This window comes from Podarcis pityusensis (genome assembly GCF_964106645.2).
Source record: "Podarcis pityusensis genome assembly, chromosome: 16".
In the NCBI taxonomy this organism is placed as follows: domain Eukaryota; kingdom Metazoa; phylum Chordata; class Lepidosauria; order Squamata; family Lacertidae; genus Podarcis; species Podarcis pityusensis.
In genome coordinates, this window is record NC_138041.1 from 11021143 (window position 1) to 11041302 (window position 20160).

General features: G+C 46.5%; 2 protein-coding genes across 2 annotated transcripts; both read right to left on the reverse strand.

The window, feature by feature from the left end:
- Positions 1 to 1836: 1836 nt before the first annotated feature.
- On the reverse strand, positions 1837 to 5441 carry UFC1 (ubiquitin-fold modifier conjugating enzyme 1). The gene is made up of 6 exons (XM_080984902.1): positions 5274 to 5441; positions 4044 to 4111; positions 3314 to 3377; positions 2892 to 2968; positions 2681 to 2771; positions 1837 to 2096 (listed from the first exon to the last, which is right to left on the reverse strand). The coding sequence occupies exons 1-6, from the start codon at positions 5394 to 5396 to the stop codon at positions 2025 to 2027; spliced, it is 495 nt and encodes a 164-aa protein (XP_080841028.1). The 5' UTR covers positions 5397 to 5441; the 3' UTR covers positions 1837 to 2024.
- A 3853-nt stretch (positions 5442 to 9294) lies between these two features.
- On the reverse strand, positions 9295 to 14918 carry APOA2 (apolipoprotein A2). Its single transcript, XM_080985656.1, has 4 exons — positions 14846 to 14918; positions 12586 to 12667; positions 11073 to 11223; positions 9295 to 9547 (listed from the first exon to the last, which is right to left on the reverse strand). Exons 2-4 carry the CDS (start codon positions 12635 to 12637, stop codon positions 9433 to 9435), a joined length of 318 nt encoding a protein of 105 aa, XP_080841782.1. The 5' UTR covers positions 12638 to 12667; positions 14846 to 14918; the 3' UTR covers positions 9295 to 9432.
- Positions 14919 to 20160: the final 5242 nt, after the last annotated feature.

The following is a 20160-nucleotide window of genomic DNA, read 5'->3' on the forward strand; positions in this document are numbered from 1 at the left end:
ATATCACCATGCAAAACATCACAATATTCTGATATATCATGATGCCTGAAATAAGGATGGAGCTATGTAGAGGCATTGGCTGGCTTCACGGTTTCCCCCGCATTGTGATTTTTGCTGCCCCCTGCAGGACACAGGGGAGAGTTGAGCCGGCCAAGCTAACAGGAGCTGCAGAAATTGAGAGAAGCGTTGTCTGGCTCCACATTGTGATTTATATTGATATATCGTTGAGCCCTGACCCACACACCATTCTACTTTATTAGTTTTTCTGTAGTGCATTCATGCTTTTCGGAGGGACACAGTTGTTGCAATGTAAACCAACAAAAATATAACAACCCACCCACCTCCCTGAACATTTATAGTAGGGTTGCCATATTTCAAAAAGTGAAAAACCAGAGGAAATTCACCAAAACCTACACTTCCAACATGGGTTGCTATATGGCCGGATTTTTCCAGACATTACAGCCAAAGCCATATGGCAACCCTAATTTATGGTATGAAAATGAATCTGTCCAATCCTCTTTCAAAGCCATCCAATTCGGTGGCCACCACAACATATTGCGGGAGCAAATCCCATGGCTCGAATCTTCCACAATCAATCTAACTCAGTATCGTCTACCCTGACTGGCAGCGGCTCCCCAGGGTTTCAGGCTGAGGTCTGTCCTAGCAGCACAGAGAGATGGAAGATGTTCTACCCTGAGCTAGTCTTTCCTCATAGCTTATTCCCCTCTTCCTGCACACACACCTATCCCTCCCAGGTAGCAGAGATAGAATGCTGCTCCCTGCAAAACCATACCTATAGTATGTATTTGGAAAGTAGTTTGTTGGTTCGTAATGCATTTGGATGCCTCTTAAGATATCGTAACCCAATTTTGCTTGATGGTTCTGGAGATCAAGGAGCAGGTTTCTCTCTGTGGCTACTGTGATGGGACGATGAGCTGCTTGTGCGTAAAATCCAAGTCCCTCAGAGTTTGGTCAAGTTTGCAAACCTCTGTCTGTAACGGAGCCCCTTAAACATGGCTCTGTCAGTCGCTTGCAGATTCCGACAGTGGTTGCTTTCGGAATCGCTTCCAACATAAAAGCTCCTTAACGGAAACACGTCTTCTGGACTCTCTGCGTGACAGTTTCCGGCGAGGAGTGGGTGTCCCTACAGGAGGTCCTGAAACCTCCCCACTGTTTTCGCTGGAAGTGTCTCGGAGCCATCCCTCCTGCTCACTTTCCCTCAGCTCAGCTCTTCTCCCCCTACTGGTTCCCTCTTCAGCTGCTGAGTCTCTCCCAACCTGTGTGAGCCCTTCCACCTCCCTTCCTTCCGATGGCAGTTCCCTGACAGCTACATACAATCAAATGCCATTTTGAATCAAGATCACGGACTGAACCTTTCAAAACTGCACCAATATTTGCCACCAATTTCAAAACCGCACTGATTTTTTGGGTTTCTTAGAACGCATGAGCAGCGCTATTACTGCTAAGCAATGCAGACATTTGTCTTCAACACCTCTTGGTTTTCACCTTTGTTTCAATTTTATTACGTTTTTAAAGGGTTGTATCCAGTGCCTACTCAGAGCGGACCCATTAAAGTTAATGGGCAACATTAACTTAGCTCTATTAATTTCACTAGTTCTACTCTGAGTAAAACATAGTTGGTTACAACCCAAGGTCTGCTTTTATTGCTATTTTTAAATACTTATTCCCTATCATTTTATGTAACCCATCTAAAGTTGTTTTTTTCCTGATAAAGTGGTATATAAATCTTTCTCAATAAATAAATAAGATTTGCCACAACAGTGCGTTCAGGTGGCCTTTCAAGAGACGAGCAAAACAGCAGCTCTTAGGAAAGGCTTGCTTTTCTTTTCTTTTTAATTAGTGAGTCATGTTCTGTGGATCAGTGGGAAGTCCGGGGTTCAGAAGTTACACAGAGAAGCACAAAACAAAGTCACTGGCACATGTTTGAGTCTGCAACTGTTGATGGTTGAGGCCTAGGAGAACAGCCGAGGCCTAGCCTCCACCCGCAGGCCACACAGCCTGCCTCATTTTTCCTTGTGCTCAATCTGGCCTTTCGATATCAAGTCTGGGATCTCCACAGCCAGCCAGGGTCCCAGCTGCAAGACAAAGAGAGGACCGTCAGGAGGCCACCAGGGCCGCTGCCTTTCCCCTTCCTTGGCCATGTGACATACTTGACAGAGAATAGCCCTCTCCTCCATTTTTAGGATTGTTAAACAATATTTACAATTACAAGGCTTCCCAGTTCACATCCAACATATGAAGTTGCCTATCTAGGCTCAGTATTATCTACAATAGAGGTGAGGAACCCATTTTTCAGCCTGAGAACCACATTCCCTTCTGGATGACTTTCTGATCCTAGCCTGCCAGCTGATGGGGAATGAAAGATCTGGCCTACAGACCAGAATAAGTTCCCCACCCCTGATGTATCATGGATACAACTGACACGGGCTCTAGTCCACAAAAACCAAGGCAATTCTTAAACTTTAAGAAACTGGAAGACTCCCATGTTGTTTTCATGCTTTGATACTTATTTGCAGGACACAGTTTTTCAATCGGAAGGTTTGCTGCCAATGCAATTTACTCATTTGACAAGATCAGCCCTTTGGGGCTTACTAAATGATGTCCCAAGCAGCCCAGTCAAACACATGTGTGCGCACACACTCTCACACCTACAACTCACCCCCAAGGCCATGAGATGAGCCAGCCCAAATTTAGGTACGTTCCTGGCCCACAAAGGTTTGAAGTGGTCTGTCAGACATATTTTACCGCCCCTGCAAGAAGACACACAGAGGTATTAAGATGGGGCATTAACAGGACAGATACAAGGGGAAATTGTGATCTAGACCACACCATACAAACTGGCTAAAATATAGAGGAGGAGAGCATCTGACCTGTACATTTTTGCTGTTTTTCCATCCAGCTCTGGGATGGCGATTTCCGGCGCAGTGGATGGATATGTTACCGGAATCTGCAAATGGGGTTTAAGCAGAGCTTAATACTTAGAAATCCTGCATAGGTTGACCTAATTAGCCCTCACCAAAATCCACAGGTAGCTGACCATCCGACGGTTTCTGAAAACTATTTCATTCCAGCCAGCTTTTTAACTGAACTCTGATTGTATAGCTTTAACTCATTTTCAGTCACATTGCATTGGGTTTCTTGTTCACTGCTTACAGGCAACTGTGATTAAACAATATACAAATTGTTGAAATAAAATATATAAAAGTAAAAGAAGCAGCTCTCACACAGAAAGTGAGGAATGAAAGGCAGGAGGGTCAGGAAGCCCAAAGGAGGGCACAGGGCAAGGACTCACATCAAACTCAACAGCAAACTCATACTTCAGGAGGTTGTGAATGTACCAGCATTTCCCAAACCACCTGGCAAGGAAAGAAAAAGAGATATGACACAGTTACATCTCCTGTCACACTAAAGTCACATCCACATAATAATGAATATTAATATTACTATTATTGCTACTATCACCCCACCCTTCACCTCAAGGTCCCAGGGTGGGTTACAGCAAGTAAAACAGTGTTAAAAACAGTTTAAACAACTTACAGAAATAAAAATATACATCCCAATTGCCAAAAGCCAGGGTAAAAAAGCCAGGAGTCTCCAACATTCTCCAAGTGCTATAGAATATATTCACAATCCATGTAAAGCACTACAGTGGTACCTCGGGTTAAGTACTTAATTTGTTCCGGAGGTCCGTACTTAACCTCAAACTGTTCTTAACCTGAAGCACCACTTTAGCTAATGGGGCCTCCTGCTGCTGCCGTGCCACCGGAGCACGATTTCTGTTCTCATCCTGAAGCAAAGTTCTTAACCTGAAGCACTATTTCTGGGTTAGCGGAGTCTATTAACCTGAAGCGTATGTAACCTGAGGTACCACTGTATTGTGCCACTTTAACAGTCATGAAGAATACCAGGAACTGTAGTCTGTTCAGAGTGCAGACCTCACAGAGCTATAATTCCCAGCACCCAAAACAAACTACAGTTCCCAGGATTCTCCACAAAGTTTTGGGGGTCTCCCTTGTACTCACCTTGTGCCTTCCTTGTTGGACTCTAGCCTGAACCAATCGTTATCAGCGTTCTTGTTGTTTTCCACATACTACAGAAAGAATCCATAAAATAAAACAGTCAGCAAGGAAACCTCCATAGCATGATGTCTGTAATGAACATTTTTTGAAAATCTGACAGAGGCAGGTTACAGATTATTCCTGCAGCCGTATATTTAAAATAACACCACCACCCCCAGCACACATACAGAGATTCCTGGGAACTGTAGCTTGTTAAGGGTGCTGCGAATCATAGCTCTGTGAGCGGTAAGCAACAGATCCCAGGGTTCTTTAGAAGGGTGGATTTATTTACTTATTAAATTTAAATCCTACCCTTCCTCCCAAAGGAGCCCAGGGCAGCAAACCTACCCACTTTTTTTTTTAAGTAAAACTGTTAAAATGTTACAAAAGTAGTTACAGTTAAAAATATAGTTGTCATCCCCCCCAAGATCTCATCTCAGTAAGCTTCCAGAAAACAATTGGGGCGTGGGGGGGTGAGAGAGAAAAAGAAAGGTGAACTCAGACACAAGTCCTAGGTGTGTTTACTCAGGAGTGCCATCCGCACAGAGCAGCGTGCGGAACATGGCACTTAGGTTGGTAGCTTTCCTGGGCACAAACCCTCCTGAATCACAGTACAGTGGTACCTCGGGTTAAGTATTTAATTCGTTCTGGAGGTCTGTTCTTAACCTGAAACTGTACTTAATCTGAAGCACCACTTTAGCTAATGGGGCCTCCTGCTGCCGCCGTACCGCCGGAGCACGATTTCTGTTCTCATCCTGAAGCAAAGTTCTTAACCTGAAGCACTATTTCTGGGTTAGCGAAGTCTGTGACCTGAAGCGTATGTAACCCGAGGTACCACTGTACAACCATCTGGCCGGGGACCATCAGTCCAGGACGTTTCGCACTACAACTCCCATCAGCCCCAGGAAACAGCCAAAGGCCCCGCACGGTGGGAGCCGTAGTCCGAAACAACTGGTAGGCGTCAGAGTGGGTGGAGGCTGGTCTCCTCAGAAGCAAGTCCCACTGATTTTCAATGGGGCTCACTCCCAGGGAAGTGGCAACAGCCCTGCAGCCTCAGGCCCCGCAAGTCTCTCCTATTGCAGCAGCACGAAAACGCCTGACTATTCTTGACCCTCTGAAGCCACCGTAGTGCAGCGGAGCCACGTCACCCTCCCGGCACATAGCTCCCTCTCCTCACCGGGAAGGACCACGTACCTTAATGAGCGCCTGGTATTCCTCCTTCAGCCGCTGAATCCACAGCTCCTTGTCCCGCGGACCCGCGTTCGTCTTCAGCAAAGGCAGCTCGGCCACTACCCGGCGAGTAGCCTCGTCCGCCATCTTTGTTGAGGTACGCAAACCGGAAATGGCTTCCGGTTGGGCAGGGCGAGGAAACGTCGGACGTTGTTGTCATCCTTGCCCAGCACGTGAGCAGTTGGGCGGAAATGGATCGTGTGACGCTTTCCCCAACATGATTGTTGAGGGCGGAAATAGAGTGTAGAGCGGGGCGGGGGAAAGGAAGAATCGTAGAGCTGGGAGGAAAGAGTTAGAGGCTCCATGTAGGCTGTTGGTGGAAGTTGTTTCTTGCGTGGCTTAATTAGGGCGCTGTGGTTTCCTTGGATTCCACTTTTACCCAACATCAAAGGAGTGGGAGAGCGGACGGATTCCTCTCCGCCGCATGCGCTTGGAGCAGCCAGCCTCACCCTAATGCCCTCCAGATCTTTTGGACTACAATTCCCATCAAGCCCCAGTCGTCGCGTGTTGGTTGGGGCTCATGGGAGTCGTAGTCCAAAACTGTAAGCTCTCTGAAATCTGACGTAAAGGTAAAGGGACCCCTGACCATTCGGTCCAGTCGTGGCCGACTCTGGGGTTGTGGCGCTCATCTCACTTTATTGGCCGAGGGAGCCGGCGTACAGCTTCCGGGTCATGTGGCCAGCATGACTGAGCCGCTTCTGGCGAACCAGAGCAGCGTACGGAAACGCCGTTTACCTTCCCGCCGGAGAGGTACCTATTTATCTACTTGCACTTTGACATGCTTTCGAACTGCTAGGTTGGCAGGAGCAGGGACCGAGCAACGGGAGTTCACCCTGTTGCGGGGATTCGAACCACCGACCTTCTGATCGGCAAGTCCTAGGCTCTGTGGTTTAACCCACAGCGTCACCTGCGTCCCCAAAATCTGACTTAAGTGGACCGTTAAAGCAGCCTAATCACTGAAGCCATCGTGGCAAATGCCGGACCTCTCCCAGGTTGTGGAGTGAAGCCTTGGAGAGTTTGAACATTAAGCTTCAAACCTGCTGATTTATTTAGAACATTTGTGCTGTGGGTTAAACCACAGAGCCTAGGGCTTGCCGATCAGAAGGTCAGCGGTTCAAATCCCTGCGACGGGGTGAGCTCCCGTTGCTCAGTTCCTGCTCCTGCCAAACTAGTAGATAAATAGGTACCACTCTGACAGGAAGGTAAATGGTGTTTCCGTGCGCTGCTCTGGTTTTGCCAGAAGCGGCTTAGTCATGCTGGCCACATGACCCAGAAAAACTGTCTGCAGACAAACGTCAGCTCCCTCGGCCAGTAAAGCGAGATGACCGCCGCAACCCCAGAGTCGTCCACGACTGGACCTAACAGTCAGGGGTCTCTTTACCTTTGCTCTTCAGCCAAAAAGGCTCCCAGAGCAGCTTGCGTACAGTCAAAACAAGACAGTCTTACTATGTAAGCAAAAACAACAAGAACAAGAAACCTATGACACGCAAAGGGCAAGGGGCAAGGAAGGAAGAGGAAAATCAAAATCAAAACTCAGGCAACAATTTCTGAACAGTTGTTTCCAGTTGGCACATGGAGCTGGGCTTCCAGCAGAGCAGGTGGGGTGAGTTTCGTATTTGTCCCATTGAGGCAGCCTGATGGACTGGCTTCCCCCAAGTGACAGTTGAAGGGAGGGGAGGCCTGATGGAGCTGGCCTGTCACAGCCAGAACCAGTGGCATCAGCTCTGTTTACAAGATGATTGTCTCCCTTTGAGAGTTATATAGTACCTTTAGGCACACATTCATCTTTTCTATGTGCTTGCTTTGACATTTTTCTTGCAGTGATTACGATGACCTATAGCTAACAAGTAATATTCATTTTATTTTATTTTTAACCCATTAACCTCCCTTCCTCTGTTAAATAGTTCACCTGGGTTGCTTGTCACTTTTGCCACCTCCTCGCTGGCCTGCCTGTTTTTCATCAAGCTGCAGTTGCCATGGCCACCTATTGGCATCCACAAGAACCGCAGCGTGATGACAGCCTTACGTTTTTACATATACTGTATAGCAGTGGTTTTCAACTAGGGTGCTGTGGCACCCTAGGGTGCCTTAAAGGATGGTCAGGGGTGCCGCGGGCAACACTGGCCTCTGTCCCTCTTTCCTTCCCTCCCTCCTCTGATTCCTTCTTGCGTCTCTGCCTCCCAAAGGCTTGCACAGCTGTTTGTTGCAGAGGCCCTGGCTACAAGCTCCTCAGGTGAATGGTGCCTCTGGGGCTGGCCAGGGGGTGCTGGTTGCCAGAAGCTGAGGCGATCTCGGAGTAAGCAAGCAAGCAGGCGAGGGAGCCCAGCCAGCCAGTCCTCCAGCCCTTGCTGTTGGGAATGGACAGTGTGAGGAGGCACATTTCTTTGGGGCAGGGGGCAGCTCAAAGACTGGGGAGGGTAGCAACAGAGGACTCCCAAGGAGAGGGGAGAGGAGAGGTGGCTGAGGGAACACTCCACAAGGGAGGGTGTTTGAAAAAAAGTGAGAGGCTGCCAGCCCCACAGGGGTGCCACAGAAAGAATGTAATTGGTCAAGGAAGCCGTAGACTCAAAAAAGTTGAAAATCTCTGCTGTACAGGAATATACATAGAGAATTAGAGAGTTGGAAGGACCATGAGGGTCATTTAGTCCAACCCCCTGCAATGCAGGAATCTTTTGCACAATGTGGGGCTCAAATTAATGACTCTTAGGGCTGCCATATGTCCGAAAAATCCCAGACATCGCCAGGATTTGGCTTCCAAAAACGGCTTCCTGGTGGAATTTTCAATGTCCATTGTAAATGTCCGTAAAAACCTGGACATATGGCAATCCATATTGTAAGTGGGTTTCTTTGCTGATTTTTATTTTTTGCCAAAAAAAGCTTAACAACTTTGACACACACACACCACTCACTTTTGTGACCGGATTTTCACTTTCTGAAATACAGCAACCCTAACGACTCTGAGATTAAGAGTCTTATGCTCTACTAACTGAGCTATCCCTCCCAGCAGTGTATTTTAAAGATGTTGCTTAATCCCGTTTGTAAACCACACTAGGTGCTTCCATTTTAAACAGTGTGTGTTTTATATTAAACAAACGGAGTGTTTGCTGGATCAAAGCAAACTCTACCTTAGTGAACAATATCTTCAGAGGGCAGTTGCAGTGGTGAAGCTGCACGTTCCGCTACCAGGGGCGGAGAGCAGGCGGGGGGGCATGGCACACGTTTTGGGGGCGTGGCACGCCACCAGGGGGGGCGCGTCACATGTCGGGGGGGGCGCTGTGATGGCACCCTACTGGAATAATGGTGCCAGGGATGGTCTGCTCCCTCCACACCCCCGTTCCTCCGCCAGTAGGCAGTTGTCTTCAAGTCCTGCTTGCAGGCTTTCCAGAGGCCCCTGTCTGACCACTGTGGGAAAGAGGAAGCTGGAGGAAACAGCCCTTTCCTCTGTTTGGGGGGGGGGGCTCTTCTTGTAGCATTGTTCAGAATAGAACCTTCAGTGTACAGTGCCAGTCTACCTTGGGATGTGTGTTAAATGTACTGCATTTTTAAGTGTATGAGACACCCCCTACTTTTGAGGACCCCAAATTTAGAAAATGGGCATATACACTATCCGTGTATAAGACGCCCCCAGATTTTTAACCTTATTTTAAAGTTTTAAAAAAAAGCCCTAGTATTATACACAGAAAAGTACAGTACTTTAAATGTACAGTGCGGCTTTTAATCAAGTGTTGTTGTTGTTTAAATAGTTGAAGCTCGTTACATCAGCTTGAGGAACAGCAAACTGGGATGACGTACCAGTGGGGCAGGGAACTGTACATGGTATACAAGAAAAAGATGAACATGGAGGGGGCTTCGGGGTCCCCATTTGGCACCCACCCCATTGCTCGCCATTTTAAGTGGAGTGGGCATGCAATATCTTGCACTGAGCCTGCAGAATTTGGATGCTCTGCCTGTATCAAAACCCAGACACACATACACATGCAGACACTTAGAGAATAAGGCGCCTTTATTACAACCAGAGTGAGATCCAGCCAGTCTTTGGATTACAAGAAGGTGCTAGATTTCCCCTCGTTTCCTTTTCAGCAGTTGATGAGGACAGAGCCTCTCTGAACGCAGCTTCCACTCTTTACTTGGTCTTTTTCTGGATGGTACTCAAAAGGCTGGAGAAGAACTGAGTAGCCTGGTCCCTGAGTTGCTCAGCCATAGGAGTCACATGCTCTTGTGCCCGCTGCACGTAAGCCCTGCCAGAATGAATAAACGGACGAATAAAAGAATCAATAAGTGGATCAGGCCAAGGGCTTCCCTCTAATCCAAGCATCCCAATACTCGGCCCTCCAGATGTTTTGGGACTACAGCTCCCATCATCCCTAGCTAACAGGACCAATGGTCAGGGATGATGGGAGTTGTAGTCCCAAAACATCTGGAGGGCTGAATTTGGGGATGCCTGCTCTAATCCTATCCATTTCCAACAGTGATATGACAGACACTTTTGGAAAGCCAACAAGCAGAGCATGAAGGCAAATGGCTCTCCCCTTCTTTGGTAGTCCTCAGCAGCTGTTCTTTGGAGAGACTGCCCCAGTGCATGGGGGTTCCATTCCTAGCCATATTGCTGATTATGAGTTAACATATATATGCAACTGGTTAATGCCCAGATTGCTTCTAAGCAGTTTACAAAACGTAAGAACCAACTGCACAGTACAGTACATGCAGTTTTCAGAATGCAATGCGTTCCTCAGGAAATCGTTTGTTAGGCAAGAGTTTGCATAACGACAATTTCCAATATTTCCCTTGGGAACATTTCTGATCCGTGATTTGTCCAACCTGTCTTCTCTCTCACTCCATGGTTTCATCCTGAAATGGCCGCAGCCAACCAGCAAAAGAGAGACAAAGGAAAAACTGATTTATCCCTTCTCTCTGCCTGTTCCCCTTTTCCACGCTTTCTGCCCGAAAATGGCTGCGACTGACCAGCAAAGCACAAACAAGTAAGGAAGTGGGCAAACTCCAGATGTTCCGATATCTGAATCAGCTGTTGTTTGGGCATAATTCTTTATGTTTGGAATTTGTAGATAAGGAGCATTCTGATAGCGGGACCTGTGTGTATTGTTAAAATACAGACTAATTGTTTAAAATTTGGTGTAATTTAAATGCATGGTAAAACAATCCAACTGAAACATTAATATATAAATGACCGTAATTAACATGTGCAATGAAACAATCCCATTAAAATGAAACTGCAATTAAAACAGGAGGCTCGGGCTGAGAGAATAAGGGAATGCCTGTATAAATAAGTATCTTCGAAAGCCAGCAGCATGCCAATACAGATGGAGCATCTCATATATCAGCCGGGAGATTGCATTCCACAACACTGGTGCCATCAGGGAAAAAGCCAGTCTCTGATTCACCACCAGCCAATAACCATCAGGCCTTGGTAAAAGTAACCAGGTTCCATGTGTAGATTTTGGTGCCTTTATTGGGCAGTGGAGGGGAAGAGTTTTTTTTAGAATTGTATAAAAAGGGTCCTCACCCCATTTCAGTTGAAATGCGATTGGATCTGGCGCTGTTTCATTTATATGTGTATTTGATCCGCTGTTTTTGCCTTGAATCGAAATATTGCCTCTTTTGTACAAGTTATGTTTTTAATGCTTCATCTCCTTACCTGACCATGCTCAGTCGCCTTTCGTTCTGTCTGTCTTTCTGAATTGTTGGACTTTTAATAAAAATACATTTAAAAGAAAGAAAGATGTGAGGGGGGGAAGGAGCTCTTACATTGTCTGGGCCTTGAATTCCTCTATCTTCTCTTGTGGCACGAGTTCCTTTTGAAAGTAGTCAGATAAGCTATTAAGGTAGCTCTGCACTTGCTGCACGACATCAGAAGCCTGGGCTGGAGCCTGTTCCGCTTGCCGTCTGACCACAGTCCCTGCAAGGACAGGGGGAGACTCGTAAACAGGGGGTCACTCGACAGTAGAAAGGGAAAAAGCCATTAACCAGTACACCCTCTTAGTTCAAAGGGAGCTGCCTCATACTGAATCAGACCAACTAGCTCAGTATCATCTTCAGTGATGCTCCAGGGGTTCCTCCCAGACCTACCTGAACGACAGGAGTGAGCCAGCAGTAAATCACACAGTGCATGTTGGAGTTAAAGCTTTATTAGCAAGAACAGGATCTGCAAAGACTCGGCTGAGTAACAGGCCTAATGAACATAGGAACCCACCTACAGGTGTTTCGTCCCCATGAATCAGTTGCTGAAACTAAAGGTTCCTGCCTCCCCACAATTGTCTAGGTCTCCTCCTCTCCAGGGTTTGCCCCCCCGAAGCAATCAGAGACTGAGCCAGCATGCAGTCTGTCTTTGCTCCTTCCACTTCATGCCTCTTCTGGTTCTAGGAGACCAGAGTTTGTTGCAGCAAGATGGCGAGTCACCCATGACTCTTTAGCAGCCTGATTCATCTCTGCCTCTTGGCCTCTCTCCTCCAACTCTCCTGCTTCTGCCTCTGATATTGGACTTCTGTCTGCCACAGACTCTCCCAGCTCACTAAGCCCTGTTACCCCTTCAGTTCCCAGCACCTCCTCTTCCTAGTCTTCTCCCTCTCCTCCTTCTCACCACTCATTGTCGTCCCACCACCACTCCCTGGGCTCACGGAGATGTCCTTGGGGACTGAACCAGGGACCTTCTGCATGCAAGGCAAATGCTCTACCTAGAGAGCTTCAGCTCTGCTCCTCACGCATGCAGTATCCCCTCTCCTGTGTCCACACTGTGTCGTTCGAAGTTCAGTCCCGATGGAACAATACCGGAGAAAATTGAATAAGTGGAAAACAAACACCCACCCTCAACGGTTGCCAATGACCTGAAGGAGAGTCTCCACCCCCATCGTTCAGCCCAGACACTGAAATCCAGCACCGAGGGCCTTCTGGCGGTTCCCTCATTGCGAGAAGTGAGGTTACAGGGAGCCAGGCAGAGGGCCTTCTTGGTAGTGGCACCCACCCTGTGGAACACCCTCTCTTCTAATGTGAAGGAAATAAGCAGCTATCTTATCTTTAAAAGACATCTGAAGGCAGCCCTCTTCAGGGAAGTTTTTAATATTTAATGCTGTATTGTTTGTAACACTCGATTGGAAGCTGCCCAGAGTGGCTGGGGAAACTCAGCCAGATGGGCGGGATATAAATAAATTATTATTATTATTATTATTATTATTATTGCAAATTAAGTTCCACCTGGAAGCACTCTTTGATTCCCTCACGATATGCAATGAAGAACGCTGCCAGCCCCCTTGCCCCACAGTACCTTCCATGCAGCAGACGCTGACCAACAGGATTGCAAGAGCGAACACCTTCATTTTTGCACTCTTGGAGCACTCCTTTACTTTCTGGGGGGAAAGGGAGGACGGGGAGAGGTTGTGAGAAAAGAGGTGAGGAAGCAAGACCAAGCCCGCGCACTCTACGGCTTGATTCGTACACACTATACCTTTAAAGCACATTGAAAGTACATCTCCCCCCCCCTCAAAGAATTCTGGGCACTGTAGTTTGTTAAGGGAATTACTGGGAATTCTGTGAGGGGTGAAGTCCTGTGGTCAGAATTCCTTGAGAGAGAAGATGTGCTTTGAGGGCATTGTGTGTACGCAGGCTGCACCCACAGTGTACATTTGACATGTGGCTCTCCTCAAAGAATCCTGGGAATTGTAGTTCGTTAAGAGTTACTGGGAACTGAAGCTCCCTGAGAGGTCAACTACAGTGCCCAGAATTCTCTGGGAGGAAAGAATGTGCTGGAAAGCAGTAGTACTCAAAGGGATGGCCCACAAACCATTGGCAGTCCACAAGCTATCGGCTCAAAGGCCACGTAAACCCTCCCACAGCTCAGGTTGGGTAGGGAGCTTCAGAGACCAAATATGGTGCCAGTCCCTGGCACATTGAGGCTGGGGGAAAATGATGGCCCACCATATCAGATAGTTAGATAGAAGCATTGCTTTAAAGGTACAGTGAGGGTTTCCCAAACTTGGGTCTCCAGCTGTTTTTGGACTACGATTCCCATCATCCCTGACCACTGGTCCTGCTAGCTAGGGATGATAGGAGTTGTAGTCCAAAAGCAGCTGGAGACCCAAATTTGGGAAACCCTGGTATAGGCTTAGTTGGCCAAGTGAATTCTCAGGTTTTTCGTGAGGCAGGTTTTTTTGTTTGCTTGCTTGTTAAATACTTTACTGTTTTAAAAACAAAGAATATAGTAAATATGTGAACTTTGTGAACAATTCCCCCCTCCTCCCAAAAAACCACTTCGCGTTTTCTGCCCAACTGCATGGCATGCTTTAAAAAAAGCAAAACTTTTCATGAGGACTAGAAACTATTGTATCCCTCCTTTTTGGTCAATAGAGAGCAGCCATTCTTGAAGGCTGCAGTGCCTGTGTTAGAGAGGAGGCTGAACAGCTAAAGGTGTTGGAAAGGGAGGGGGGGACAAAGGGAGGAGAGAGCTGTACCCATCTATGTCTACCACCCAGACATAATAAAAGTAATTTAGAAATCCCAAACTCAGAAAGGTGGCACAGAATCTTTCTAAATGAAAAATTAAAATGTACATTGGTGGTGTTGAATATCAAAGAATAGTAATTTCACTTCCCTTAGTTCAGGTGCTTACGCAGCCAAGTTGGGACCAGTGTAGAGTTTTTTAAAGCTTTTTTTTTTAAAGGAAATTCGCCAAAATCTACATTTCCAGCACGGGTTGTCATATGTCTGGATTTTCCTGGACATTTAAGTGATTTTCGCCCGGACATTGTTTCTGATTGCCAAATCCCATCTATGTCCGGGAAATTCAGGACGTATGGCAACCCTAGCACGAGGGGGTAATATCAGCAGGCTGGGGGAGCCCCCAAGGTTTGCAGAAATAAAGAAAACATTGTGCGGGGGGGGGGGAGTCTACAGGAAACACCAGTAGCAGCAGTTGAGGACTGAGAATGCAGACTGACTGTTGGGAACGGAACGGAACCGGTTTATCCCAAATCAGAGAACTTCACGCTGCAACTCTTTGTTGCAGCCTAGGAGTAGCCAAACAACAACTATTGTCAGGGACAACCCCTCTGTTTCACATTTGTCACCAGCTTCCTTTTAGATTTTCTACTTTCCCATCCTTCTACCGCTCCACCCTTGACACCTTCTTCCCCTCTTGAGAACAGGCTAAAATTAAACTGGGGCAGTTACCCCCAGCACCACAGCGGGGCTTAATTCTGTGCTTTGACACCCGTTGCACAACTGCCACACCTCAGACCCATATGAACACCCAGGAGAGTGGTTTTTTCACCCGCCCACTATAAGAACAAGTGCCCCCCCCCCCACACCAAGGTTTCAAGAGCAGGGCTTGTGGATTAACTTGAATTCTGCCGTAATCCATAAAAAAAGTCAAGCTCTATTAACAGAAGCTCCACCGGTTGGATTTCTGCCTGTGTCACATAGCTGATAAAGTTTCAGAATTTCTGCGAGGGGGTAAAGTGACAATTCCATTGCTCCACCCCACCCCAAACCCTTTCTTCTTAAATAAAATAAAGTCAATTCATTCTTACCCAAAAGATCAATTACAAGGAGCCAGTCAACATAGAAGTGATTGTTAGTTTGAAGTTGTAGGCTCTTATATAGGGCATCAAAAGACCAGCCTGTTTCACCCGATCTATTCTCCCTGTTGATTGGTGCTTGTGTCCCGTCCCGTTCCTCCTCCTCCCCTTCAACCTGCCACCACATCGACTGTCCCTCTTGGAAGTGCAATGTGCGATTTCTGCAACTGCTAACTAAGGCAATTCCCATGTCAACAGCTTCGGGGTCTAAGGGTTAAGTACACACAGAGGCCCACACTTACTTCAGTGATAACATTTAGTGTGGGCAAGGGAATCGTGGCCATATCAGAGTTAATGCAGAATGCAAGCCCTGGTTTGAGGCAAGCGCCCTCATATAAACCTTTGGTGCAGTCACATCTAGAGTAACGTTTGCAGTTTTGGCTTCCTCCTTTTTCATGATCCTGGCCGACCTTACAAGGACGTTGTGTAGGGATAATAAGAACAGAGGAAGAGCCCAGCTGCAGTGGATCAGGCCAAAAGCTGAACGATTGGTATTCAGAAACGTTACTGTCTAATAGCCATAAACATCCATTAATTTTTCTAACCCCCTTGTACAGTCAGGAAATCACAAGAGTTTTAACTACCGTATTTTTTGCTCTATAAGACTCACATTTCCCCTCCCAAAAAGTAAGGGGAAATGTGTGTGAATGGAGCGAATGCAGGCTGCGCAGCTATCCCAGAAGCCAGAACAGCAAGAGGATTGCTGCTTTCACTGCGCAGCGATCCCTCTTGCTGTTCTGGCTTCTGAGATGCAGAATATTTTTTTTCTTGTTTTCCTCCTCCAAAAACTAGGTGCGCCTTATGGTCTGGTGCATCTTGTAGAGCAAGAAATACGGTATATGCTTCATTTTGTCTGTCCACTCCTTAATCTTCCAACTTTCAGCTCCATTGCATGATTCTGAGTTCTAGTATTACACAAGAAGGAGAAAAACTACCCAGGCCCCACCTTCACCAAACATTTAGAGGAGTATTCAAGGAGTATTTAAACAGTCACATATTCCTCCCCTCCCCCAAGAATCCTGGGAACTGTAGATTGCAAAATGCACAGAGAGTTATTAGGAGACCCCCCCTCACAACGCTACAGTTCCCAGAGTTTCTCCTGAAGAGGGGTTGATTATTAAACCACTCTGAAACAGTAGCTCTGTGAAAGGAGCAGGGGTCTCTGAAAAACTCCCAGCATCCTTAGCAAACTGCAGTCAGTTCCCAGCATTCCTTGGTTGGGGGGGAGCCATGTTTGTTTAAAGTAATACAATACAGCTTTAAATGTAAAGTGCAGAAGGAGCCTGGCCTCAGTTTGATTTCCCCTCAATAGAGTAGTGTTATACATCTTTTCTAAGCTAAAAAACCCCAAACCCAAATGTTGTCATCGTTCCTCACAGAGTGGCGGCTCCACCCCCCTGAACATTTTGGCTGTGCTTTTCTGAACCTTTTATAAAAACAACTGAGGTGGGGTGACCAAAACTGAACAAAGTGTTTTGTGTACATAGTAAGTGTTAAGTTGTGGGCGAACATATCAGACAACACAGCGATTCTTCCAAAGCAGCTCTTTATTTGTAAGCTGGAACAGAACTGAACTGAGGAGCTCAGTCAGCCTGCTTATCATAGAATCATAGAATCATAGAGTTGGAAGAGACCACAAGGGCCATCGAGTCCAACCCCCTGCCAAGCCCCTGCCAACCCCCTGCTTATATAGAGCTCCAGAACAATGTAACTGTTGCCATTTTCTAAAACTATCCAATCACTGAATGTCACTTTCGATTCTTCATTTGCATAACTATCTACAGTATCCCCCTGCTGGCCCAGGGTGAGAACTTCAGTACAGAACAGTAAGTTTGTCACATGACAGATAAAAATGATGCTTCAATAACTTTCCTAAGTTTAACGACTTAAAAATAAATAAACGGTCCTGACAATAAAAAGAAACAAATTCTGCATCTTTCCCCTCAACTCCCCCCCCCCCATTCATTTCCATGCCAGGAAAAGTTTTATCTTGCTGAATTTGCCAACTGTGGCTGTTGTTAAAGGCATGGGAGCTTTGTTGGGGGTGGGAAGGTGGCAACCCTCGCATCTCCTGCAGCTGAACTGGAGCAAGCTCTGCTAAACAATTCTTCGTTTAAATGCTGTGTGTGCACCTCTCGTCCTTGAATCTTCCTCCCTCATCAGTTGCCAACTGATGAGGAGGGAAGGGGGCCTAGCCTCCTCTTGTGCATTTTAAAATAAAGTGGCTCTCCAGAAATAAACAGGGGGAAGTTTTTTGCCCCTTCACCTGCAAACATAATTGGTGCATTCTGCACCAACATTTAAGGCACTATGATGCCACTTTTAAAAGTCATGGCTTCCCCCAAAGAATCCTGGGAGCTGTAGTTTGTGAAGGGGGCAACGAGTTGTGAGGAGACCCCTAGTCCCCTCTCAGAGCTAGCTACCATTCCCAGAGTTCCCTGGGAACTGTCGCTCTGTAGCAAACGTACTGTTCCCATGGTTCTTTGCAGGATGGCGTGACTGCTAAAGTGGCATAAGAATGTTATAAATGCATCCTGTGGATGTGACCATTGGCTGCCCACATTTGGAGACTGATATGAAAAAGTAGGCAGCACACAAAACACTACCAAACCATTCTACGTTCTAAATCTTATATTAATAATCCAAAATTTGAGAGAACAAGGTACAAGATCTACTACAAAAGCCACAAACAGAAAACTCATTCAAATTGTGTCCAAAAGGGAGATTCAGTCTTTAAAGTTTCTTTAGCCAGGCTCCTGTAGATTTCAGTCTACAACGAGAATTGGCTGCATAAAAAGTCTTGTCAGCTCACATGAGGCTGGCCAGGGTTTAATGGCTGGGAGGTGAAGGACAGAGTTTGGCTCTAATCTTATCGCTGGACATTAACCTCCAACATGTCAGGTTGACTAATAGGGGCAGATGTGGAAGTAGACAAAGGGGGAAAAACAGTGTCAGCAGAAAAGGAAGCTGGGAGTCCAGGACGTGTAAAGAGGTCCTTAAGAAACTCAGTAGACCTGGTCTGTGGGGGAAACCTGTCAGGCAAACAACTCCCTCCCCATTAAAAAGGTAGACAACAACAACCGAAATCCAAATCTTTGGCGTCTTTCCCTTTGACCTCACATGGAATGTGCAACTGTAGTTTTGCTTGAAGTTGGAAATAAAGGTTTTATGGAGGAATGGTTTGAGCCAGTGATTCTTAAGCCCCCCCCCCCAGGCCACACTTTCAGAATAAGAATTAGCTTGTGCCACGCTGAATTTTTTATTGGTAGCAAATACGTTGGGAAACAAAAAGAAACAGCAACTAGCGGTGCTTGATTTAGAACATACGGTAGAACACAAACTACCTTTATACAGTGGTAATAATAATAATAATAATAAATAATAAATTTTATTTATATCCCGCCCTCCCCAGCCGAAGCCGGGCTCAGGGCGGCTAACAACAATCAAATAATCAAAAAATCAAATAATCACACAATCTAAAAATATTTCATTATAAAAATTAATTACCTCGGGTTAAGTACTTAATTCATTCTAGAGGTCTGTTCTTAACCTGAAACTGTTCTTAACCTGAAGCACCACTTTAGCTAATGAGGCCTCCTGCTGCCGCCTCGCCGCCAGAGCACGATTTCTGTTCTCATCCTGAAGCAAAGTTCTTAACCCGAGATACTATTTCTGGGTTAGCGGAGTCTGTAACCTGAAGCGTATGTAACCTGAAGCGTATGTAACCCGAGGTACCACTGTAATAGGATCGTGGGACAGCCAGAAAGTATGAAACAATGCAGCTACATAAGGATCACTCCCAAAATATAATTATAAACAAGCCTCTTACATGTGTACCTTAAGTATGTATACAAACTCAGTGAGAGGTGTGAGCTTGCAGTTTAACCTGATGCTTCTTCTTTCATTTTGAAAAGATATCTATCCATTTCCTGCAAATAAAAACAATTATTTTGGTACTATGCTATGTTGAAATGTTTCTTTGCTTGTCCTTGAACCTTCCCACCATCTCTCCTGCCACACCAGTGTGGCACACCAAACCCTTTGAGAACCACAGGTTTAAGTAATTTGCTGTTCGCAAAGCTGGCTAAGGGCCACCCACACCTGTGTTTCAGATGGGTTGTGAATCCCAAGTGCCTCCCTTAATTCCCCCTCAGTCTTACAGTGTTTTCCTCCAACTACTGCTGCCCTAGACTTTTCTCCTCTTCAAGTCCAGAGATTTCCCTTTGCAATGGATGTGGCTTTGCTGTTCGGATTTTTCAGGATACAGGGAATCTCTGGGTTTTTGCAGGAGTGGTTCACAATCCACGTTAGGTATGGACAGGCCCTAAGACTCAGGCAGGCTTGGGGAATAATACACGACTCTCAAACTGGCACAGCTGGTGTGCTTGCTTCTGTACTCTTTCATCTTGGTCAACTTGTGTACGTTTGCAAAACAAGCAATTTTTCAAAAAAGACCATGCCCAAAGTTCTTGTTCTACTTGGGGGCGGGGGGAGCTGCCCGCTTAAAAGAGTGAGCATTTGTGCTCAGAGCACATGAAGGGCTGGAGCCCAGTGGGCAGGCCATCTGCTTTGCATGCAAAAGGTCCTGGTTTCCATCCTCCAGGTAAGGCTGGGATAAATCCCTTACTGAAACCCTGGATAGATGCTGCCAGTAGACAAGACTGAGCTACATGAAGCAATGGTCTGACTCCAGAAATTACTACTTCTTACATCCCAATGTGCTTGGCTGTCTGTGTGTGAGAGAGAAGAAACACTGTATTCTGCTCTGGTCAGACCTCACCTGGAGTACTGTGTCCAGTTCTGGGCACCACAGTTCAAGAAGGACACTGACAAACTGGAACGTGTCCAGAGAAGGGCAACCAAAATGGTCAAAGGCCTGGAAACGATGCCTTATGAGGAACGGCTAAGGGAGCTGGGCATGTTTAGCCTGGAGAAGAGGAGGTTAAGGGGTGATATGATAGCCATGTTCAAATATATAAAAGGATGTCACATAGAGGAGGGAGAAAGGTTGTTTTCTGCTGCTCCAGAGAAGCGGACACGGAGCAATGGATCCAAACTACAAGAAAGAAGATTCCACCTAAACATTAGGAAGAACTTCCTGACAGTAAGAGCTGTTCGACAGTGGAATTTGCTGCCAAGGAGTGTGGTGGAGTCTCCTTCTTTGGAGGTCTTTAAGCAGAGGCTTGACAACCATATGTCAGGAGTGCTCTGATGGTGTTTCCTGCTTGGCAGGGGGTTGAACTCGATGGCCCTTGTGGTCTCTTCCA

What these genes read in the sequence shown, in the direction of transcription:
- UFC1 (XM_080984902.1), bottom strand. Translation starts at nt 5,396, where the DNA reads ATGGCGGACGAGGCTACTCGCCGGGTAGTGGCCGAGCTGCCTTTGCTG. An exon ending in AGTTTGCTGTTGAGTTTGAT is followed by an intron (nt 2,969 to 3,313) that starts GTGAGTCCTTGC and finishes CCCCATTTGCAG; the next exon opens with ATTCCGGTAACATATCCATC. An exon ending in CTCATCTCATGGCCTTGGGG is followed by an intron (nt 2,097 to 2,680) that starts GTGAGTTGTAGG and finishes TTTGTCTTGCAG; the next exon opens with CTGGGACCCTGGCTGGCTGT.
- APOA2 (XM_080985656.1), bottom strand. Translation starts at nt 12,637, where the DNA reads ATGAAGGTGTTCGCTCTTGCAATCCTGTTGGTCAGCGTCTGCTGCATG. An exon ending in CAGCGTCTGCTGCATGGAAG is followed by an intron (nt 11,224 to 12,585) that starts GTACTGTGGGGC and finishes CTGTCCTTGCAG; the next exon opens with GGACTGTGGTCAGACGGCAA. An exon ending in GAATTCAAGGCCCAGACAAT is followed by an intron (nt 9,548 to 11,072) that starts GTAAGAGCTCCT and finishes TCATTCTGGCAG; the next exon opens with GGCTTACGTGCAGCGGGCAC.